General features: G+C 39.7%; 2 protein-coding genes across 2 annotated transcripts; one reads left to right on the plus strand and one right to left on the minus strand.

The window, feature by feature from the left end:
* Nucleotides 1–73: 73 nt before the first annotated feature.
* Nucleotides 74–17,476, plus strand: LOC124071762 (gamma-aminobutyric acid receptor subunit rho-1-like). The gene is made up of 11 exons (XM_046412636.1): nucleotides 74–315; nucleotides 2,334–2,543; nucleotides 7,819–7,869; nucleotides 7,990–8,096; nucleotides 9,001–9,068; nucleotides 9,838–10,061; nucleotides 10,534–10,616; nucleotides 11,063–11,203; nucleotides 11,671–11,823; nucleotides 13,535–13,731; nucleotides 15,530–17,476. Exons 2-11 carry the CDS (start codon nucleotides 2,437–2,439, stop codon nucleotides 15,830–15,832), a joined length of 1,434 nt encoding a protein of 477 aa, XP_046268592.1. The 5' UTR covers nucleotides 74–315; nucleotides 2,334–2,436; the 3' UTR covers nucleotides 15,833–17,476.
* A 1,959-nt stretch (nucleotides 17,477–19,435) lies between these two features.
* LOC124071763 (peptidase M20 domain-containing protein 2-like) lies at nucleotides 19,436–23,598 on the minus strand. Its single transcript, XM_046412637.1, has 7 exons — nucleotides 23,108–23,598; nucleotides 22,078–22,226; nucleotides 21,837–21,979; nucleotides 20,928–21,082; nucleotides 20,434–20,560; nucleotides 20,143–20,250; nucleotides 19,436–19,976 (listed from the first exon to the last, which is right to left on the minus strand). Exons 1-7 carry the CDS (start codon nucleotides 23,504–23,506, stop codon nucleotides 19,837–19,839), a joined length of 1,221 nt encoding a protein of 406 aa, XP_046268593.1. The 5' UTR covers nucleotides 23,507–23,598; the 3' UTR covers nucleotides 19,436–19,836.
* Nucleotides 23,599–23,768: the final 170 nt, after the last annotated feature.

Consider the following 23,768-nt stretch of genomic DNA (forward strand, 5'->3'; position numbering starts at 1 on the left):
AGGGTAACAAAACCAATCCTGAATCTCGATCTCTCATTGGTTCACACCAGCGCATGACGTATGTCACATAGGAACCATGCGGAAACAACAATAGCACAGGAGAGACTTGTCCTTATTTGTTGTAGCAATTGACAATAAATGTTTTTATGCACTTAAATCCCACACTTAACGCAAGAATTTGAGAACATGTTGATGCCTTGTGACTTAAATGACAAATCCAAACCAAACAATGACAATGTTGTTCCTGTTGGCCTCTGGCCAGACTCTGCTGTATGTGGACCAAGTCAAGCCAGGCAGGTTAGAAAGGCAGAAGAGGTAAGATTCCCTCTAACTGCTGAGCAGAAGGAAATGAGCTCATCTCATCTCTATGTCACATTCATTCAGTGTTCAGTGTAATTCAGGAAATAATGAATTCTGCTTTGCTTTTAAAGTCATTTTAAAAACAATGAAGTGTAACAGCTGGGGAGAAAAACCTTAAAGAATTTGAATTTATTGAAAAAATATTTTTGATATCATCAAAACGTTAATGTACAATCTCTTAATTTTTAGGAACTGATGGTATATTATCCTAGCCAATGTAACTGTCTGATTTTTACGTATCACATTTGCAGTGTATCAGAATCGGAATCGTCTTTATTGCCATGTAAGTGAAGAGGTTTCACATTACTAGGAATTTGTCTTGGTGATTGGTGCATGCATAGAACATAAGAACGAGTAACATATAATAATAGGATAAAATAAAATAGAATAAGGTAAAACAAAATAAAATAAGATAAGTAAAATAAATATGATTCTGGAGGTAGTACAAAAGTGAGGTAGTACAGAGTGGAAGTAGTGAGGTAAACAATGCAAATGGTCAGCAGGTGGATCATGACATGAGCATATATTTGGGTCAGTAAGAAATAAGCAAAGAAACTGATATAGAAATGCCAAAGCTATGTTCAAAGTAGAAACGACGTTGTTTGGGCTTCATCTCAAAGAGAAACCTGCTTATTTCCATGCATTCATATGTTTACATTTACACATAATTTTAATGTTCCGTGATTTTGTCACCTGAAAACCTTGTAGGTTCACTGCCTCTCAGTACTGTGTATAAATCATAAAATATTATAAGAAGAAAGAGGATATTCTCCTCACTGTTTGTTGTTTGTGCACTTGGTAGCTCTTAAATTTGTCTGGTCAGCAGAGGACTACTGGAAGGATCAGCAAATCTGAAACACAAACAATGCCTAACATTACTTACACCAATTTTCAGATTGACGTCCATGGAGCTAACCCAAATTCATGATCTTATAATCCAACTGTTCAGTCTGCTAAAAAAAAAGGGGGGGATTGGAGGGGGGGTGACACATGGCCTGGATGATGTCAGCGCTGCAGGGCATTTTGATTGGCTCATTCACATGGATGGCACGCCTTGACAGACAAATAGTGATGCAGCCTTTAGTGTGTTGCTAAATCAAAAACCGCCCATCATTTATCCTCCGAATTTTGAAGCATGTGATGATCAGACTGGTGTTGTCTGTTGGGACCAAATGCATGTTGTATCTTTTACCCGTCACCTGAAAAACAGAGCACCAAGTCGTTGTTGAAATATCCTGTAAATATAAGGAAGGAAGCTGCTTTATTTGGTGCTTTACATTCCATTCCATATCCTCCAAATGTTGTGAATTTGGAGGTTTCTTGTTCAAACCTCTGGATGCCTTATTTCTGCTGTATTGCCAACATGACAACCTGTATAAAATCATTTTTTAGAGCATTCAAAAATATTCCCAAATCTGAGTCCCCTGAGAGAAAACAAAACCAAAAAACAGCACAGCTGGAAGCAAGAAAATAAATCTGCAATCTTAAAACCCTACATACTCTGTCCAGGTTCACAATAAGCAAAACTGAAATCCTGCCCCAAAAAAACAAGCAGAAATGCAAATTTGAGCATGAAAACATTTTTGACATGCCACATATGAACCAGCAGCATCTTTTGCATCAGACACACGCACCTTCCCCTCAGCCTCTTTGAGTCTGTATTTCTAAACCGATGACCTTACAAATGAGCACGCTGCATCATTGTGAGAATTGGTGTTTCTGGGCGGTGCAAAGTAGAGTAGAGCACATCAGAGTGCAGGATATCAGAGCGCAGCAGAGCACAGAGAGGCAGGCACATCCGCCGCTGGAGGGATCAAATCTGTACCATCTGACGCTCAAGGATTTATGGGTTTAGTCAAAATTGCTTTTCCCACTGTGGAGATTAAGCACCGTAGGATGTTTTCCACTCAGGCCGCAGAATAGCACAGTGTAGCTGCTGCCGTTGCTGCTTTTCTCCCTCTTATCTTCTCCAGCGCTGGGGAAAGGGAATGTCTCAGGAAGGCAGAGTGCTCCGAACCCTGGAGGGGAGTAGATTCTGACTGACAGGAGAGGTCCGTCCTCTGAGGAATGTGAACCATGCAGGTGGATGCTGTTCTTGTGCTCTTCTGCATTTGGCTCGCGGTTACAGCTGGGAAGATGGCCCAGTCGAGGGGTCACAAGCTTGAGACCTACAAACAGAGCAGGTAATGTCCAAGGAGTCACAAATATATGAGAGACAAACACTGGAATGCATGTTTTTATCATCTCAACAGGCTGTATGGGAGGTTTGAATCAAGTGTTTAATACAAAATTTGCTCAGCTGTTAAAGCTCCTTTTCCCCATTAGAGCTTCATTATGTTCCTGTAAATGTTTTTTTTTTTCCTTTTTGAGGTTTGCACGATGTTGTCCAGTGTTTCCTGTGTCACCTGTGCTGCTCCCTCCCCCTCTGAAAAACCAGACTTATTCAGACAGCAGATTGGAGAGTGGAGAGAGAGAGAGGGAGAGAGAGAGGGAGACCTAAATCCCCACATCTATTTATGTACTACTGGTGAAGGCTGTGCTCTCTTGCCCCACAACTGCTGCAGGCCAGTTAATGTTTTCCCCACTGGCAGCAGTTGTAGTCAATGTCATTTTCAGGTGATTATTTAGGCTAATTGCTGCCTCGTTAATGCGTCCATTGGATTAAAATGTTTTAGTCGGGACTGAACTAGATCAGGGAATAGTTAAAGTGTCCCCAATTCTACATATTATTGATGGAACTGAATGTGACATTAGAAGTAAGTAGAAGGGACTGTTTTTGTTTGTTTAGTTTTAGGTTTAGGTTATAACAAACGTGACATTTATATTACAAAACCTTAAAATTCAGCTTGAACAAAGTGCTTTTGATTCACGATAGAAATGCTGATTACATATAATTTAGGGAATCTGGAGCACATAATGATCCATAGTGAAGAGGAAGTGTGGAGTAAATTATTTTGTAGCAAATGCTTTCAGTTACTGGGGAAGCTGGATGTTCACGTACACTGCAAATTATTCAGGAAAGCGTTCAGTGAATGCAAAGTACACGGTCTGTTCAGAGCCAATGGTGACAGCATGCTATGCCTTGTTTAGTCCAAACAACAGTCCAACACAGAAAGATTTTCAGTTTAATATAAGACGGAGAAAACAAACAAATATTCATGTTTAAGAAGACTGAACCAGTGGTATATATTTTGGTCACTTTACCTTTAAAAAAATGAATTTTCTGTCAATCAGTTATCAGCTCACCGGGCACCAGGTGCAGATGACTGGACATACTGATAGTGGAAGAAATGTAGCATAGACTGCAAAACAAGCAATAAGCGTCTTTGATTTAGATTGGAAATGCAAATGTGGTCATTATTTCCGTGATTCAGTGGCATTTGGAGGATGAAGCTGAAGTACTGAAGCATAAAAATACTGCTCTGAGGTTTTTAAAACAATGATTATGTACATGCAGAGCAAAATTGTCACAAATGGAATCTGAGAGCAAGAAAATTCTATTTTATCCAAAATTAAATGAAGACCTTGAGATGGCTTGGACACCTAACATGGAGAAATAACACACTAGAGCACCAACAAATGATTTACTTTCATTTTGTAACAAAAAGCACATTATTTTCTCTTGATAAAATGTCCATCACATGTTTGATGTCTTGAAATTTTTGTCCAACCAACAGTCCAAAACTTAAAGATTCAATTTTCTGACACTAAAGGCAAAGAAAAGCAGCAAATTTTAACTTTTGATAAAATGGAGCCAGTTTTTCTTGAAAAAGCTGCTGTCAAAATAGCTGCTGATTGATTCTTTTGCTCGACTATTTGATTAATTACTACTGTTTTCAGCATCAGTACAAAGTCCCCTTTAGACGGGTCCGATCATATCATTCCTATGAGCAGGGAAACAATGCTAAAGTGAAGACCAAATTTAAACAGAAATATTGCTTTTATCTGCTACTTAAACAATAAAGAAGGAAAAAGACAATTTCATTTCTGCTAAATAACCAGTGAAGATTTGACTCTTTTCCAGCAATTATATCTGCTTTGCTATTCTTCTGTAGAAATATCAGCACAGAGTTCAACTATCAGCCAGAGGCCCTCAAGTCACAAACTGTCCTCGCATTAATCTCTGGTGAAGATGATAAGATTTTCCCAAGCAGGCAAAGTACAGCACTGTACGCCTCACAATGCTATCAGCGCTGAATGATTTGCATCCACTTAATATTGCAACAACCTCTGTCAAGTCATAATCCCTTTGCCTTTAGATACACTATCACTTTTCATGCTATAGCCTCTGTTATTTATAGATGAGATCAGACATCAAGCAGCAATCTCTTCTCTCCATCCGAGTGAAATCAGTGTGTTTGACTTTACGTATCTGCTGGTTCTTATATATGATTAACTCTCAGAGTGCATGAGAAGGCAGCGGTGATCTTATTGAAGGGGCATTTGTGTTGAACAGTGTGAGGTTAAAGCTGCCTTTTCAAATCGAAACAATCCTCCGTGAAACCACAGTGATTTACAGTGATCATCTCAGCCCTAAGGTGATTAAAGATGATCATTAAGCATGTAAGTAAGAGGAGCACAATTGTAATCATCTGCGGAAAATCTTCAAAAGACAGAAAGCACAAGTGGTTCAAAGCCACGCTGCAATCTGAAAACACCAGCGTCGCCTTGTTATCAAATCCGCGCTTCACTGTTTTGGGGGGTTTTTTTTCCCTCCCCAAATAGTTAAAAGTCCTCTCACATCAGTATTCTCTCTGCTGACACACACAGTCTGAGAATACAAATCAAATGTAAATCTGTTCTTCCTCTTTTAGTAGGGGGAAAATCTCTCATGCACAAGTGGAACTCTTCTTCTCCCTGTTTCTCATCGCTCCACTCCGCCTCTTTTCCACTGTGAAATCGGGAAAGCGGCTGGATCCTGCCGGCGTGGGTTGTGGGAGTTTTCACTATATTACTTAGATGTTTTTTTTTTCCCACTGGCTGCCTTGAGGAGGAAGAGCGGAGAGGGGGATTTGTGTAGGACAGCAGAGGCCCACACAAGTAAAACATCTGAGGAGAAAACCTTTATGAGGTTTGACGAATATAATTTCGAGTGGTTGCTGGTGATTCACAGTTTGCTTTTTTGCTCAGTTCTGCTTGTTTTTTTCCTCTACACTTCCACATAAACATCTGAAGCATGCATACTGGGAAAGTAACTCTAAATTTAACGGACCCCAACGTTATCATGAGTTTATATAGCTGTGCAAAGCCATGATTTTAGAAATGAGTAATTTCAATGAAAACAGAATGTTAAATGTGCAGTTCCCACAAAAATAAAAAATAAACAAAACAAAAACAACAAAAAAATCAAATCAAATGGTCAGCTGCCAAGCGAGAGAGTCAAAACAAGCTAGCTGGTGAGATAGCCGCAGTTAGCCTGAAGCCTAAAATTTACTAAGGCCTACTTTTTCCCCACTATTTCCTGTTAAAATATAGTCCTCTCCTACAACTCTGCTGTGGAAAACACGAACAATGACAATTTGCTAATCCTTTTTGACATCTGCCCAACTCAAAAACACAACAATGACAATATATTTAATGTTTTACTTCATCAAGTTCAGTGATTTTTGTAAGTATATGCTTATTCTGAAACTGATATAAGCAACATGTTTCAAACAAGTTGGCACAGGGTCAACAAGACTGGGGAAGCTGCGCAGTGCTCAAAAAAACAAAACACCTGTTTGAAACTGGTGAACAGGTGAACAGGTTCATTGGTAACAGGTGATAATATCATGACTGGATATGAAAGGAGCATCTTGGAAGGCTCAGTCGTTCACAAGCAAATGGCTGAGGTTCACCACTTTGCGTAACACATGACTGTGTAAAAGATATTACCACATGGGCTCAGGAACACTTTGCAAAAGTGTCGTCACTAAACACACTTTGTTTGCAAATACGTCTACACGCATTGTCCCGACTTTTTAGGAATCAGGGTTATAATTTGTGATGAATTAAGATCCTGGTAATTTAGTTTGTTAGCCCCAGTTCTGCAGCTAAATCCATGCATGGAGAGTAAAAACTGCTAAGAGATCCTGCTAAAAGAGTGACTAACCTAACTTAGGAGATTAACAGTAACTGGCGTGTCAGCTTTTGACTCTAGTTCCACAGTTTGGTGTGGAAGTTACATTTAAATCACATATTGTAATGTATGTAATTGTAAACATTCTTTTATATACATTTCATGAAAAGTACTAGCAAATGGTCAACTGTAAAGATTGTATCTTATTTAGTATTTGTTTTTGCCTTCATATTTCCTGAAAAAAGTTCTTTAATGATTTTTGTAATAAATTAAGTCTAAAAACACATCCTGTCCATCTGTCACAGGATACCCAGCCATCCTGTAAGATTTACAGGGTATCCTGTGAGATTTTCAGCATACATTAATGTGTCACAAAGATGAACCTGGCCCGCTGACCCTGATGCTACATTCAGGTCTATGGCTGTAGAGCAGAATCAGCATCGGGCCACGCAGAGCTGAGCTGAGCAGTGTGCAGACGGGCGGCGGTCTGTGGCGTAGGCAGGCAGAGTGGGGGATTGGAGAGGCATTTCTGCCAAGAGGATTAGGAACCAGCTGCTGGATGGACACAGACGAGTAGCTCCCACTGCCCATCAGAGCGCTGCAGCAAGCTTCCAGAGAGAGACCCTCTTCTCACTATTTCATTTTGTTGTATTTCTCTGCTTCTGTGCGATCCCTCACCCCCTCCATCTCCCCCATCCCTCTCTTCCTCTGTGGTATTTCCTTAATGCATGTCTGTGGTTGTCACAGAGATTTGACGCTGTCTATCACAGCATGCTCCACTCTAATAATCCATTTTAGGAGTTTTTTTTTTTTTCCTCTCACAGGTTCTGCTTGTGGCCTGAAAAGGCTGGTTAAAACACAAGTATACAGAGGAAAAGTGACACCAGAGAAGAGCTGGCTTTCTCTAAAGTGGTGGATGTGATGAGGAAATGCCTCTTTTGCACTTTGTGTGATTTGCAGATGAAATGTGTGTGATGTAACAGGATGACATCTTCTTAGTGAAAAGTGAGAAGTATATCATAACAAACAAAAAAAGGCTAAATTGTTGTTCCTCCTCTCAAAATGACGCAGTATAATCATTTCATTGAAACCTGAACAGTTGTTTTTATTTTGCTGACTGTTTTCTCAACCTGAGTCTAAGACAGTCTGAGATGACTTTGCCTTTGCTTGGTTTTTTTCAAACCAACAGCCAAAAATCCAAAGAACTTTAGTTTACCTTCAAGGAGGGCATACAAACACAACAAATGTGCACATTTGAGAAACTTGGCGTTTGGCGTATGTGATTTTCTGTTAATTGCATACATGATTAAAAGGGTTAGGGTGCTGCCATATGTGACAGCTGTTCTTATTTATTTATTTATTTACTTATTTGTTACTGATTTTTTTTTTTTCCTTATCAGGTTGCGAAGAGAGACCAGAATGGATGGGAGCGGCGGTCACAAATCCGGCAGGTGAGTTTTATAAATCGTTAATTAAAACACTGATTCTTTTGCTAATCCCTTTTGACATTGAAACTACATGTCCCTAAAAGCTCACATCTCACATTTTGTCTTGTTGTGGTTGTTTTACAGTCCAATTTACAAACGAAGTCCCGACATGACAAAATCGCCGATGACAAAATCTGAGCAGCTCCTGAGAATAGACGACCATGATTTCACTATGAGGCCAGCGTTTGGAGGTCGGAAAATCAATTTTACTATTTGAAATGAAAAAGTCTATGTTGCTAGGGCATGCTGCGTGGGTGATCACAACTCAGTCAGGATGCTGTGGAGGCTGCATGCTCAGTCATCAAGTGTATTTGGATAAGATCTGTGTGCAGTGGTCATTGGTCTGGGACAAACAGTCCTGTACGCATTAAGCTCTTGGAGATCTTAATGACATCCTCCATGCAAGCTGTCCAGGAGTTTCCAATTGCAGCTCAGTTTTTTTTTACATCACAAGAGTGTTAATACACGTCTTTTGCTTCACTGTATATTGGAGGGATTTGATGTCATCTTGTACTGTGAGATTATGGTGAGATAAAGGCACACAGGCTTTTGTTTTTACTAGAAACTAGTAATGGAATATATATTTCTAATCTTTTTAGCTTTAGTCTTTATCTTTTTGTTCATCTTTTAAAGCAAATAACCACAAACACGAGATGTGTCATGAGGGTTTCACTTTGAGAAGAGAAACATGCAGTTTTTTGTGCTTTTAATCGCACGACAATCTGCTGTTTAAAACACACCAAGTGACCTTTACAGGATCCTTTTGCTGCGTCCAATTTCCACCAGTGCGTCTCAGCCAGAAGTGGAAAACAGAGCTGGATTGCATCCACTGTTGCATCAATTTAATGTGACCTCATTGTGTTTGTGTACTATTGGAGGATGATGATGATGCAGAGACGAGAGGCTGAAAAAGGTCAAAAGTAGAATCCCAGCCAGACGCACGCAGTTGTGGCACAAGCGGTCACGTATTTGTGTGATTCATTGTTTTCTTCTACCCACCGCTACACCATTACGTCTAAAATCAGCCAGTACACCAAACCTCTTTGTCGAAAAATAACATTCCTGCATTTGCTGGCATTTCCGTTTTTCTTTCAGGTCCTCCAATTCCTGTTGGTGTAGATGTTCAGGTAGAAAGTTTGGACACCATCTCTGAGGTGGATATGGTAAGTATGAACAAGCTTTTTTTTTTTAAATATTTTGTGTTAGAGATTACAAGTTAAACCCTGGCGGTTGAAAGTACCTAAGTATATTTACTTTAGTTACAATTTTTAGGTACTTGAATATTTCATTTTCTTCTAATTTCAGTTTTTTACTCCACTACATTTCAGAAAGAAATATTATACTTTTCATTTCTTTCATCTAACAGCTAGAGGTATAAGCATTTGTAAGATTTAAAAACATATGGGATTTTAAAATACAACATGCTGTTAAAGAATAAACCACTGATTCTTACTTTTCTATCTTTATGGTTTGTGAATGCAACATTGTCTAGTTTGGACCCACTGTCGCATTGCAGAGATCTTTGAGTTAGCTAGTTAGTTAGCAGTTCCACTGAAGAGACGCTCTAAACTTCTCACATGGGTTAATTGTCCACTGTTTCATAATAACCGGCAAACCTTAGAGAAAAGTTTGAAAAATGAAAGCAAATTTCTTTATCAGAGTTCATTTCATTTCCCCTCAGATTTACCTTGTGACCCTTTGGAGGGGCCAGACCCCAAGGTTAGGAACCACTGGACTAAGAGATCCTAACTGTTTTTAACATAGATAAACCAGTTCTACCTCCACCAGCTACAACAGTAAAATGCTGTTTGCACGTGGATCCATCAGCATGAACAATCCCAGGGGACTTCTTATTGCACAAACCCTACTTTACTAAGGTAGAGCATCCGAGTACTTCCTCCACCACTGTTAGGCTCTCTATTCCTCCTACAGGACTTCACCATGACTCTGTACCTGCGTCACTACTGGAAGGACGAGCGGCTGTCGTTCCCAAGCACCAACAACCAGAGCATGACCTTTGACAGCCGCCTGGTGAAGAAGATTTGGGTTCCAGACATGTTCTTCGTCCACTCCAAGCGCTCTTTTATCCACGACACCACGACTGATAATGTCATGCTGAGGGTTTACCCTGATGGCAACGTCCTCTACAGTCTCAGGTAAAAACACCGGCAGGAGCCTGTTTTGTTAAAAAAAAAAAAAAAAAAAGCGAGATGTGCCTCACACTCACAAGCAACACAAAAACATAACAGTCACTAGAAATTGCTCTGATGATTTTCACAGCAGGTGATGATTTTCGACACTTCTGTATCATTTGATAATTATAATCAGTGTAGCAGACGAATGTGAGTTAATCAGAGAAGAGTGCAAAATGCTTGTGATTTTTGTCAATTTACTGCAGGGATTTTTATCCCATTATTCAATCAAGCAGATTATTTCAATGTGCAAAGGGGTGGCAAATGGGGCAACACTGTGAGAAGGCAACAGGAAAAAAACACATCTCCTTCTGTTTGTTTTGGTCAACTAAACATTAGCCTGTATAAAAAAATGTTTGAATTTCCTCTTCACCTCTGCTTAGGAAATTCAATTGTAGTCCACGTCTTTTACTACGTCACTGCTGTTTCCCTGCAGAGTCACTGTCACTGCCATGTGCAACATGGACCTCAGCCGCTTCCCTCTGGACACCCAAACCTGCTCGCTGGAGATCGAGAGCTGTGAGTGGATCCATTAAAAAAATGTGAACAAATTTTTCACCAATATGGTTTCACAGGATTTTTATGACTTCCCCACCAAATGACAAAGCATCTGAAAAACTATTATATGGATTTTATTTTTCATTTCCATTTTAAACACTGCAGGCCAAGTTTGATCACCTGAGATCCCATAAAATTTCAGATATATCACGCTATGAAACTTTTAGAGCATGTTTATGGTTCAAATATAGTGCTGTAATGTTCAGATGTTTCTCCTCCAGCAGTACCCCCCTCAGCTCCTCTACTAGTATTAAGTATGCTGCAGTCTTTAGGGACTGCTAGTGCTGCTTTAGGATTGTACTCTTGTTTAGTTAAATCTTTTTTTTTTTTGTAACACTTTTTGTCCACATTAACACCCAGAATTCATGCAGATGAACTAAATTCTGCTTCTTCCCTCCTACCCCCAGATGCGTACACAGATGACGACCTGATGTTGTACTGGAAGAAAGGCAACGAATCCCTGAACACAGACGACAGGATATCTCTGTCCCAGTTCCTCATCCAGAAATTTCACACCACCACCAAACTGGCTTTCTACAGCAGCACAGGTGCTGTAATCCACAACACGAACACTTTTGATATATACAGTAAATGGATTATGCAAATGATCATGCATGCCTTTCATGCATGTAGTAACTAGAGCACAATTGAATTACACTGCATTTCATTTCACTTTATGAACCATTTTGCAGCTAAAGGATTGAATATTCCTCGCATGAAATTGGTATCCCTAGAATGTCACACCAAGAAGACTGAACCCATATTTATTCCTTACCACAAGAAGAAATTAATCAAACAACTGCCAACCACTTGTATGCAGCTGAAAAGTCACTGTGCAGCCTTCTTAGAACCACATGTCAGAAGAGCAACCCGAAGCTTAAAAAGGATTTTGTGTCCTATCGCTCCCTGCCACAATAGCTGAGGACCTCTGCTTCAAGTTTTTTATGCAGTGCACCGGCAGCTAACATGTAGCAATGTGTGTGTGTGTCTAACAGTGATATTTCTTCCCCACTAGGCTGGTACAATCGTTTGTACATCCACTTCACCCTGCGGCGCCACATCTTCTTCTTCCTACTGCAGACCTACTTCCCTGCAACTCTGATGGTCATGCTTTCCTGGGTGTCTTTCTGGATCGATCGCAGGGCCGTTCCTGCCAGGGTGCCACTTGGTAAGATAGAGTCTTAGACCTGCGACAGAAACAAAACCTAACTCTAAATAAAGATTATTTTGTTTGAGAAATGAAGCTACATTCCTAAACTAAAAGGTAGAGTAGTTGTAAAAACTGTATACTCTGTGACTGAGACCGGAGTAGGAGGAGGACTGGATCATTGAACCTCTAGCTGGTGTGCACATTTAAACACCAGGAGCCAGCAGCCATTCAACCATTTATTTATCACAGGCGGTGAGCAGGAATGGATGGATCAACAATGCAGGAACAAGTGGAAGAACAAAGGATGGATGGATTTTTTCTGTATACAGAAATACAAACATAAATCGTTACTAATAACTAATAACAATGAATAAATCAAATAGCCTCTTACATTATAATGAATCTGTGAGGTAAAGAAAAGTTAACTCAACATTAGTCTGGGCTCTGGTTGGCAGCATGGCTGGAAACAAAGCACTTGATTAGAGCACACCCAGCCCTTCAGAAACCTCCTCCCCTACTTCTTCCTCACCTCCCAGACCTCCCACTCAAGGTTGAGATTCTCGAACAGTCGTGTTTCTTGACCTATTTGTGATGCAAAATTTTGTGAAATACATTTTTTCTTGTGTCAGTTAAGAAGATGGAAACCATATATCAGTATGGCAAAAATGTACAGTAGCTGCCCAGAAGACAGTAAGTTCAGTTTAGCATCATGCCTTTCCCTGTCAATACCAAAAATAGTCATTTTGCACATAGCTCTACATAGACCATTTTTACTTGTCGTTTTTGCACTTAGGTTGTTGTACAAATTAAACAAGTTATAACATTTTAAAGGTACATATAGTATGCAGTGCATACAATGTATAGTTTTATACAAAAGTAATTTCATTCAGTCATCATTTTGACCTCTGTTTCCTCAGAAACCTCTGTTTCCTGTTTTTTAATATTCAGCATATTATGCCTTTAATTAATAAACTTCAGGGGTGCTGGCAGGTGGATTTTGAATTTTATTTTCAGTCATTATTTTAACCAAAGCCTAGTGCCCGCTGGCTGTTACTTCATATTGCACAGAAATGAAACTGACATCAGTCTCAGCTAACATCTCAGCAAGAAAAAGAATAAGCATCTTTCCCAAAATGTCAAACTGCATGTCTACTTGCAGCACCATGTCTTGCGCTGCATATGTCACTGAGGTGTGAGCAGTTTCACGAGTGATTTCACATCCCTGGTTGTGTCTTTTGAACAAATAAAAGGACCAGAGAAGTAAATCCTACCCATGTTTTCACAAGAACAAAGCAAAGATTAAAGAGAAATCACAGAAATAAATTCCATAGCAGAAATGATTCGTAATATTTAAACTGCAGGTTGGGAACAGTGAGTAGAGAGCCTGTTCTTACAACACAAGTTCTTTATTCTTTTTTCATTATGGTCCTCATCAAGGCAGCATTTGTCCTGCCGAACTGTGCAGAGAAAGTCATACTAATGAGCTGCTGCTGTATTTATTTTTTGTTCTGTGGCTGACCACCTAATGTGGAGATGGCAGGACTTTCCTACAGCCATTAAAATACTGCATCAGATCAACAAAGGACACTGATAATACACATTAAATTTATTACAGCAGCACAAAATGAAAAAGTATAACTGCCTTCCTTTGATATTTTACCATTTACTTTTAGCCTCCCAACCCAAAGATAAAAGAACGTGACTAAACTGTTTGTGTGTTTCACTCCAGGCATCACAACAGTGTTGACCATGTCCACCATCATCACTGGGGTCAATGCCTCCATGCCGCGGGTCTCCTACATCAAGGCAGTGGACATTTACCTCTGGGTCAGTTTTGTCTTTGTCTTCCTGTCGGTGATAGAGTATGCAGCGGTCAACTACCTCTCCACCGTGCAGGAGAGGAAAGAAAGAAAGCTGAGGGAGAGAGTAAGTGTTGTTTCATTTGATTTTTTTTTTTCAGGTTGATCTTAAAACAATTCACATGGACAGTTTGACATTACCAAACCAGTGTAATTTACCTGCATTAAGTGCACTTAAACACAAAATTTAACTCAATACTACTGATTTTTTTCTTTGGACACTTGGCAAAAATGTTCCAATGACGAGGGGCCACTGGATCAACATTACAAAAAATGTTGTGTTGCTGTAACAAAAACTGTAGCTGCACAAAGTTTAGTTTGGTTCAGATGTTTCTTAACAGTAAATACAGCTCAGCTTTATTTTAACTGAATGATGAGGTCATATTGCAAGAAGTAAATCATGGATGTGTGATGGGCTCATTCCTTTTTTCTTTTTCTTAATTTTGCACATAAACTCAAAGAGACAAATGTTCCTCTGATGCTCCTTCTGAAATATTAATTGAAACAGTCTGACTGTGCTTCAGATAAACTTCTTGTTTGATGCTGTTTTTTTTCCCCCATGGATCTTCCTGACCACATACTGTAGGATCTGGAGCTGTGCATGGGGAATTATATCCTTTGTAGTTCTGATAATTTAAAATCAAATACAAATACTTATTCTAAATTCTAAACTCAAACCCAAATTTACTGTTAAGTCGAGACCCAGCATTTTAAGAAGGAAGGAGGAGGAAGTATAGGATCTGTCAGCAGAACTTTCTTGACCAAAATTATCATTAAAACTTGAAGTTATGTTTCTGAAGCTACCAGAGAAAGGGGAAAATTAGAGGTGGCCCCATGCATGGTTATAACAAATGCATGAGGATCCGTCAATTATTCAAAACTTCTTAAATTAAAAACTCCTTTGAAATCATACGCGTCTAATGTTTCTCAGTCCTGGCTGACCCCCTGCTCATGTTGATTCCCTACTCCACCACACCTGATGCAAATGGCTCGTTACAGGCTTCTGCAGAGCTTTACGATGAGCTGATCATTTGAATCAGGTGTGTTGGAAGAGGGAAATCACATTAATGTGATGCTTGAATTTAAGGTTATCATCTGGCCAGAGAGATTAAGCATGGAGACATTTTTGCTCAGCTGGGTCTACATTTAGGTGAAACAACAATAACAATAAAAAAATAAATAAAAAACTCCAACTGGTAACTCCAAGATTCCTAATCATTTATCCCTAAAAAAGCTTATATAACTTTAAAGATCTCTACAAGCTGATTCATATTGAGTGAATCTTAAATAATCTGCTGTTGTGGATAAAATTCCAGTTGTTGCATCCTGTAATAGGTGCAAATTAAAACGGATGCTCTCTTTAAAGCAAGAAAGGAGACAGACACATTAATAGCTCTGTATAGGTGAACACAGTATAAGGCTGACCTGATTTTTCCATTAAAATATTTTACACATTAAAATATGCCTAAACTAGTAGAAACATGAATTAATAATTTATGTGCATTTCCACTAAACAGATAAATATTTTCTAAATTGGCTCACTTTTGGCACTGGGGGCTATGGCAAATAATTTCTGGGAGTACAGCTTGTGTACTATATTGCTATTCTTCATGTGCCAAATGCTGCAGCATATGGAGCCAAATTGCCCACGTACCCTGAGGATCATTTCCAGCACAAACATCCGTCTATAAATGTTTCAAGCCAAAGTTATTTAAATGCCCTGAGTGCACAGGAAAAAAATATAAACATTTTACAAACGAATGAGGTCTCAATTTAGTTTGCCATATGACTTTACAGAAAGTGACTTTTACAATAAGCAGATTTAAGTGTCTACTTAAATTTTTGTTTCTTTTTCACCGGTCTAGCTACCCTGTACATGCGGAATTGGCAACCCTGATGAGATGATGATCGACCCTCAGATCACCGGCTACGGGTCTATGGATATGAACACCACAGGGAATTATGGGATGCCAGAGAACGGCGGCCGCCAAGAGCGAATGTTGGCGCAGGTGGCGTTGAATGACCCGCAGATCGCAAGTCAGGTGAAGCCATCCAGAGGCTACGTGAACATTTGGATAGACACCCACGCTATAGACAAGTACTCAAGGGTTGTATTTCCGGGTGCGTACATCCTCTTTAACATCATCTACTGGTCCATCTACTCATAACCCGGGATGAAGAAGATCCTCTGTGAGAGTCATCTGTAACTTCTGGAGGTCAACTTGACTCGAGCATTTGTGAAAAAGCAGGAAAAAAACCACTGCATTTGATGTTTTTCAGAGAAACTGCTCATAAGGTGCATGGGGACCATTGACAGATTGGTGGCCATTGCCTTCTTGACCCAGCTACTTAAAACTGAAGAGTTTAAAAACGACAAACAGGACAGTCGTCACTGGCTTTGTCACTCTGTCAAATGCATGTGGTTTCATGCTGTAACTATAGTGCTGTTGATGGAAAGACTTTTGGATTTTGTTGTCGCCTGAGGACTTAATGCGCACAGAGACCCACAAACTTAGACCTGTGCAAATGTGCAGTTTAACTCAGCGAGATTTCAGTTCTTGATGCAGTGACTCATTTTCATTACTGTGAACTGAAAACAGATTTCTGACATTTCCAGCGTATGGATTCCTTCTCCTGTGCTTATGAATCAGAATTGACAATCAATGACAAATTAAAAATCTTTTATGGAATAGTTCCCTTATCTGCTTTTTGGTGGAAAGTAAAACGAGAAGATTGGACCCACTCTTATATCTGTTCTTAAATATAAGGCAGTTATAAAGCAGAGCGTAGCTTAGCGCAAACATGTAAACATGGGGAAACAGCTAGCCTGGCCCATGAGCGCCTCCAAATCTCACTACTAACAAGTTATCTCTTGTTTGTTTAATCTGTCCAAAGACTGATGTTAAAAATGAAAATTTCGATTTTTACAGGGGGGTTAAGTGCAAGTGCCAACTTCCTGGAGTGTCCACAGGTTGTTTGAAAATCACTCAAAGGCAGGAAATCTACCAGGATATAACCTCTCATGAAGTCACAACTTTTGGCTTTATGCTTCAATCTTTGTACGGACTAAAACAAACGAAATATAACATGTCTAATTAGTGAGAGCCATAGAGGTGCTGTTAGACAGATGAAATCACCTTTGGGCACAGCCAGGCTAGCTGTTTTTTGTCATAATGCTCAGCTAAGTGTCTCCAGTCTGTAGCTTCATATTCGCTGTACTCACATGATGATGGTGTTAATCTTACCTGTCTCGGAAAAGTGAATAATAAGCGACATTTCTCACAATGTGGAACTATTCCTTTAAAAACCTGATTGAAAGTTTTTTTTTCTTTTGCAGTACTTTATTATAATTCAGTATGTTACATTTTCTTGTGATCTTTGTATAAATGCCATTATTTTGCAGTCAAGCTACTTACTGCATTGCACGCGTGTAATTTGACAGTTTAGTAAAAAGAGCAAAATGATGCCGTCTATTAAAATCAGAAATGTAAAAATATATGTTTAGTAAATCTGAAAACACTGATTATAGTTTAAAATTTTTTAAATGTCCTTTTCTCTTCTTTTTTTAAACACTATTGAAGCTCATTTCCTCTGTTTAGTGTCGTGAGGCTTTGAGGTTCACTGTGACCTGTTAGTTGCTAGTTTTATCGTCTTTTTCATCTTCAAAAAACTTTATACTTTGTTAGGCAAAAGATATCATAAAAACATCTTTTTGTTTATGACAATTTAATGTCCAAACATACAGACATTAAATGAAACCCTAGAAAAATGCTATATATGGGAAAATGTTTAATAAATGTTTTGTTTCTGAAGAAGTGAAAGTTATTTAAGCAGAACTTAAGCAGAACAAAAATTCTGCTCATCAAGGTGCTGAACAAGACAATCGAAATACTGTTCATTTTACATCTCCTCCGTGTAGTTTGTGTAAATGACAATAGCTTGAGATGCATGGCTGAATATTGCTTTTTTCTGAATATTCTTCCTGCAGACATCAATTAAAATTAATGAAAAACGCTAACGCACACTTGATGCCAGTTGAGGCTTTTGGTGACATTTTTCTTGTGCAGCTTCCAAAGTGTTGGTCCAAAATTTTCTATCCCATTTTCCTGTCCTCTTATACAGTATATTTAAACAGTGCTGGAGGGTAAGCTTTCACACTTATTAGCCAATGGCTATTGCCACCACCTGCAGGGTCTCTCTTCTCTATCTGGCACAGGTCTGATGGCTGCTGAACATTCATACCAAATCATATAAGCTGCATTTTGCTGTAATACCTTAATGTGTGCGGTGTGTGGTGAAAATTCAAACTATGTGCACCATCACTCTTAACATTAATAAATCACCGCAAAGAAATACAGTGCATCCAGAAAGTATTCACACTGCGTCGCTTTTTTGTTATGTTACAATCTCATTCCAAAATGGATTAAAGTAAAATTTTCCCTCAAAATTTTACACAAAATACCTCATAATGACAAAGTGAAAAAAGTTTATTTTATTAAAAATTTAACATTTACATAAGTATTCTCACCCTTTGCCATGACACTCAAAATTGAGCTCAGGTGCCTCCTGTTTCCATTGATCAAAGGTTTCTACAACTTGAGCTGAGTCCACCTGTGGTAAGTTCAGTTGATTGGGCACACACCAGTTTATATAAGCCCTCACAGTTGTCAGTGCATGTCAGAGCACAAACCAAGCCATGAAGTTAAAGGAATTGTCTGTAGACCTCTGAGACAGGATTGTGTTGAGGCACAGATCTGGGGAAGGGTACAGAAAGATTTCTGCTGCATTAAAGGTCCCAAAAAGCACAATGGCCTCCATAATCTGTAAATGGAAGAAATCTGGAGCCACCAAGACTCTTCCTAGAGCTGGCTGCCCAACTAAACTGAGTGGTAGAAGGGCCTTAGTCAGGGAGGTGATCAAAAACCCAGTGGTCACTCTGACAGAGCTCCAGCATTGCTCTGTGGAGAAGGGAAAATCTTCAAGAAGGACAACCATTTCTGCAGCACTCCACCAATCAGACCTGTATTGTTGTGTGTATTGCTGCTGCTGCACTGCAATTTCCCAGCCTGGGATCAATAAAGTATATCTATCTATCTATCTATAGTAGAGTGGCCTGATGGAAGCCACTCCTCATTAAAATGCATATGAAAGCCCTCCTGGAGTTTGCCAAAAGGCACCTGACGGACTCTCAGACCACGAGAAACAAAATTTTCCAGTCTGATGAAGCAAAGATTGAACTCTTTAGCATGAATGGCAAGCATCATGTCTGAAGGAAACCAGGCACTGCTCATCACCTGGCCAATACCAATCCTACTGTGATGCATGGTGGAGGTAGCATCATGCTGTGGGGCTGTTTTGCAGCAGCAGGGACTGGGAAACTCGTAAGGGTCAAGGAAAAGATGACTGCAGCAATATACAGAGACATCCTTGCTGAAAACCTGCTCCAGAGTGCACTCGACCTCAGACTGGGGCGAAGATTTATCTTCCAACAGGACAATGATCCTAATCATACAGCCAACATCACAAAGGAGTGGCTTCGGGACAACTCTGTGAATGTCCACTGTATATGAAAGGATAAAGCATCAAACAGATGTCCAGAATCTGATTTTTACAATACATCTGACTCAAGCCAAGGTTTGTAATTGACCTTTGGGCTGGTGAAAGTATTAGTAGTCTATCTAAAATCTAAAGTTGTGGATGCAGAACTTCCACTTCCTGATCAGGTCATATCTGAAATATGGAAGGACATCAAATCACACATATAAAAAATGTCCAGGGTGGCGCAACAAAGTTTATTGTAATTGTGGTTCTTGATATAAAAACAGCAAAGAAGGCGAGACATCATACTACCAACAAATAACATACCTATCATGATCATCATCAGTAAAACAATTTCAAGTCAAACATCTAAAAGCAAAACTACATCGGCCACATTAGTGAGACTTGACTTACTGTAGACACAGAGATGGTTTATTCTACATACTAACAAATCATAGTTCAGAATGCTCACACTTGTTCATTAGTGCTAAATGCAAATTACAGCTGTGCATGATGTAGTTTATATCACATGATAATCACATGAACTCTTGGAGTTGCTGTTTGCCAATATTATTTTTTTTTTTCCACATTCGACTTATGAAAGTCATTGTATGAAAGTAGCAAAGGCCTGTAGTCATTTCTGCAGCTTCAGTTTGGCCAGCCTGAAGTCCTCTCTCACTTGCCTCAGCAGAGCAGGGCAGCAAACTACATCCACAGCTGTCATAGCCAGGGCTTTGGCTGTCCTCAGGGTGAACAACTGGGCCTTTTCCGCTCCTGGCACGAGAAAAAGAGTCGAGCAAAGAAATAAAGCATTACGTAAATAAAAACTAAACAGACAAACCAAGCGACCTAGAAAGACATGATGGCTGAAATCGTCTGATGCGATTCAATTTCATGAGAAGAAACAACATCTGTTCCCTGTAAACATGCGCTGCCGTACCTGCGGCTTCAGTGTATTCCTCAGTGTGGTTAAATGCATTGGTGCCGATGTAGAAGAAAGGATGGATACCAGGGACTATGAATGATACGTTGCCAAAGTCTGTGGAACCTGCCAGATAATTATAAAATCTCTGTGATGACATTTCTTTGTTGATTCAGTGAACAACAAAAACAACAACCACAGTTCTGCTGTTACACTTTCTGTGTTTTTTTTTTTATATTTCTTGTGCATAAACCAGGAAAAGATTGAGAAAATAATGTGTGTTTCTATAAAATGTTTCTTTTCACCTACCAGAGAAGTTGGCTGGCTGCTCTGGAAACTGAATTCCCAAAGCCTTTCCATTATTTTCATACAAGTTTGTCAGTGTGGCATTGGGCAGAATGTTATAGTAGGCAGGGGTTGGGTACACTATCTCCACCTAAAGGAAACATAAAAACACCCTCATTCAGATACAATGTAGCATATAAAAATGTAAGATCTCAGTACCGAAAGAGATTACTATCATATATTAAGAGGACATAGAGCTCCGTGCATAATGTGAGTTAAGCCTGCCTGAAGCAAATGCAGACGTAGGAGAGAAGCAGCCTGAAGACAACAGTGAATTACGTAACAGTAGTACAGCACTGACGGCATAATTACAGGAATATGCTAAAAAAGGGCAAGGTTGCATAACAGCAGAGTTAACTTCAACATTGATAATATAATGTGTGTCTAGCCTAGAGGCAAGCAAACAAACAAACTTGTTTTTGTTTTTATTTATTTTATTTTTTTTAAGATAAGCTTACTTTGCAGCCGGTGGCAGTGGCAGCTGCCCGGAAGCAAGCCTCAGCTTTGGCCTTCAGGTCCAAAAGATCCTCCACCAGTGGCGTACGTATATAAAACTCTAACTCAGTGTAGGCTGGGATAATATTGGGCTTCATCCCTCCATGTTTGATGATGCCTGTTGTGATGAGAAAAGATAGCAGACAAGAGGACATGCATCTCTAACACTGAACAACTGCACAATTTGTTTGAGCTTACATGCCAAGATTGTATGTTATTTCTGACTTCCATTAGAGAGATAAAGCATCCCTTTACATTTGAAAAGACAGAAGAAAAAGCTACAGCTGTTAAAACTACCAGGAAACATAGTCTGTCATACAGCAGATACCTTCTGCTCTCATGTGATTTCACTATAATATAAAGACAGTGCACAAAGGCACAGGTTTGCACAAGTTATTAGACGGTCATTTTTTGAGCACTAATTTCTAATTCTGTGAATGTGAACACAGCAAAGTGCAGACCAGTTTGAGCTTTGATTGATAAAATCCCCAAAAGAGAAATATAAATTACCATCAGTCAGAAACAAGACAACCATCTTTTTTTTTTCAAACCAGTAATATCTTCAAAACGTTGGGACAATTTAGACCTCTATTTGAGAGTTGAAAGAAGGAATGGAACAACATTCAACAAACATCCCCAGGCTGACTGGAACCAGAGCTGTTGCATGACCCTAAATAAGTCCAAAAATTGACCTGAATACACACATCTCTCAACTAAATTAATATTTTTTTTCCCCAAAACATTTTCTTCCTCTGCAGAGGGAATTTCAATTGTCACGGATGTTTATATTTCCATTTTTTTTTTTTCAAAAACATTTAGGACTTCTCATCCACGTCAGTTTCAAAGTAAATGGACTTTGTTCTGTCAATCACCGTGAAGCCTCCACTCTGGTTTGAGTTGCTGTCTGAGAGCAGAGAGGTTGTTATAGGCCAGCACAGCAGCATCCAGGGCATTCACTCCCTCCCAGGGGTATGCAGAAGCGTGAGATGCCTTCCCATGGTACTTCACTGACACCCTGTGTAACATCAACAATGCAGGTTAGGGCTTAAAAGTAAAGCAGAAAGGACACAGAAGAAGTTGTGGAATCCATGTGTGCTGTGAATAGACACTTGCTCATGGAGTGCGACACAGGGCAGGAATGAAGCATCTTGTTGAGCTGGGTGAGCCATGAAAACGAGGTCGATGTCAGCGAAGGCCCCAGCCTCCATCAGGTCGATCTTTCCTCCTGCTTCCTCCTCTGAAGGGGTTCCCAGAACGGTTATCTGGTATGAAAAGTGTTCAGTTCACTCATGTGACATAATCAGCAGCTCGTGTCTGTCACACCTGACTGACTGCTGTAAATTAACTATTTTTTTACTCAGATGTGAGTAAAAAATAGTCATTCTTAACTCTGGAAACAGTGGTTGTAACTTGAAGGCCCCTTATTAGCTTTTTTTCCACAGTTTTCAACAGCATTAGAGTCCTTACTGGATGGAGTAAGCAGGAGTCATAATCAGACATCTTTAAAGGGAGACAACAGTTACAAATTTTTCCCTCCCATATGGGACCACATGTCACCAAGTGACTGAATACCTTCACCCAATCATCTCTATGACACCTGAAAGCTAGAAAAAACCCTGACAGTCAACCTTAAGTTGAGACATTTTTGTCAAAATGATAAACAAAAGAACAAACTGTCTGTGACCATAAAGTTGTTTTGAACTCCTTTTTTTCCCACATGTGGCAGTAAAAAAAAGACATATTATATATTGCAGTCAGTCAAAACATATTTTACATGTATTTCAGTAAAATGTATGCGTTTTCTGCAAATCTAATGCATTATGATGCTAAATATACTCGTCATCACAAAAAATGCGAGTGCAAGTGTTCATTGTGGACTTGAAGTTTATGTGTTTCATTGGGGATGTCGAGCACCCCTTATGGCCAAGATGCGTCAACACAATTTATTCTTATCAGGTCTTCTATAATAAAAACATTTGTTTAATTTCTTATTACTGAGTCAGGTCTTGTGAAAAGATGTTGTGTTACAGTCATCGGAGGAGCTGAGTGAAGGATTTATGGAGGTTTTATGAAATCATCAAAACCGTGTGTTGTCCTAGTTATTCAAAGCGGGACTTGTGGAGATCTACGGTCTTCTTGTTACCTTCACTGGCACAGGGAGTTCAGTCTGGCTCTCTAAAGCAGCCTTCAGCGCCACGGCTGCAGCAGCTCCCACCTCCGCGATCAGGTTGTGCCCGCACGCGTGCCCGATACCCGGGAGCGCGTCGTACTCGCACAGGAACCCCACGTTGAGCCCCGGCATACCCTCCCCGCCACCCACCGGACCCCAGAGGGCCCGAAACGCGGTCGGTAGCTTGTAGTGACTTTCGACCGTCCATGTCTGGTCCTGAGAGAAGAAACTGACCAGCCTGTCGTGCGCATGCGTCTCATTCCCACTCAGTTCCGGTCGGTTCCAGAGGTCCCGACTCAAACTGTACAGCTCGTCTTTACGATAGTCCACATAAAGCTTGAGGACGTCTTTCATGTGCTGTCGTTCCTCCATGTGTATTCTCTTGTCTTAAAGTCTACTAACAACATGTATTTGCAGTCCTCGCGTAATTTCAACCATATTAGGAAGTGGGTGGAGCCACCGGGTACTTTTTTTTTTTAAGCCGGAAGTAGTTTTACTATTGGATTTATTACTATTACTATTTACAATTGGTTTTGGTTTGAGTTGAATCAAAATGGAATTTGCCAATAGTCCAATTGTTGTAAGCTAATCTTGTTTGATTACAGATCTTTTCATTCTTTTCAATCGTGAAAAG

The sequence above is a fragment of the Scatophagus argus genome, chromosome 15 (genome assembly GCF_020382885.2).
Source record: "Scatophagus argus isolate fScaArg1 chromosome 15, fScaArg1.pri, whole genome shotgun sequence".
Lineage (NCBI taxonomy): Eukaryota > Metazoa > Chordata > Actinopteri > Scatophagidae > Scatophagus > Scatophagus argus.

Bases quoted from the DNA above. Each gene is read 5' to 3' on its own strand.
- LOC124071762 (XM_046412636.1), top strand. From the start codon at position 2,437: ATGCAGGTGGATGCTGTTCTTGTGCTCTTCTGCATTTGGCTCGCGGTT. The intron at 10,062-10,533 runs GTAAAAACACCG...GTTTCCCTGCAG, and splicing joins AACGTCCTCTACAGTCTCAG to AGTCACTGTCACTGCCATGT. The intron at 13,732-15,529 runs GTAAGTGTTGTT...TCACCGGTCTAG, and splicing joins AAAGAAAGCTGAGGGAGAGA to CTACCCTGTACATGCGGAAT.
- LOC124071763 (XM_046412637.1), bottom strand. From the start codon at position 23,506: ATGGAGGAACGACAGCACATGAAAGACGTCCTCAAGCTTTATGTGGAC. The intron at 22,227-23,107 runs GTAACAAGAAGA...TTTTCATACCAG, and splicing joins AACTCCCTGTGCCAGTGAAG to ATAACCGTTCTGGGAACCCC. The intron at 19,977-20,142 runs GTACGGCAGCGC...TTCTCGTGCCAG, and splicing joins GGAATACACTGAAGCCGCAG to GAGCGGAAAAGGCCCAGTTG.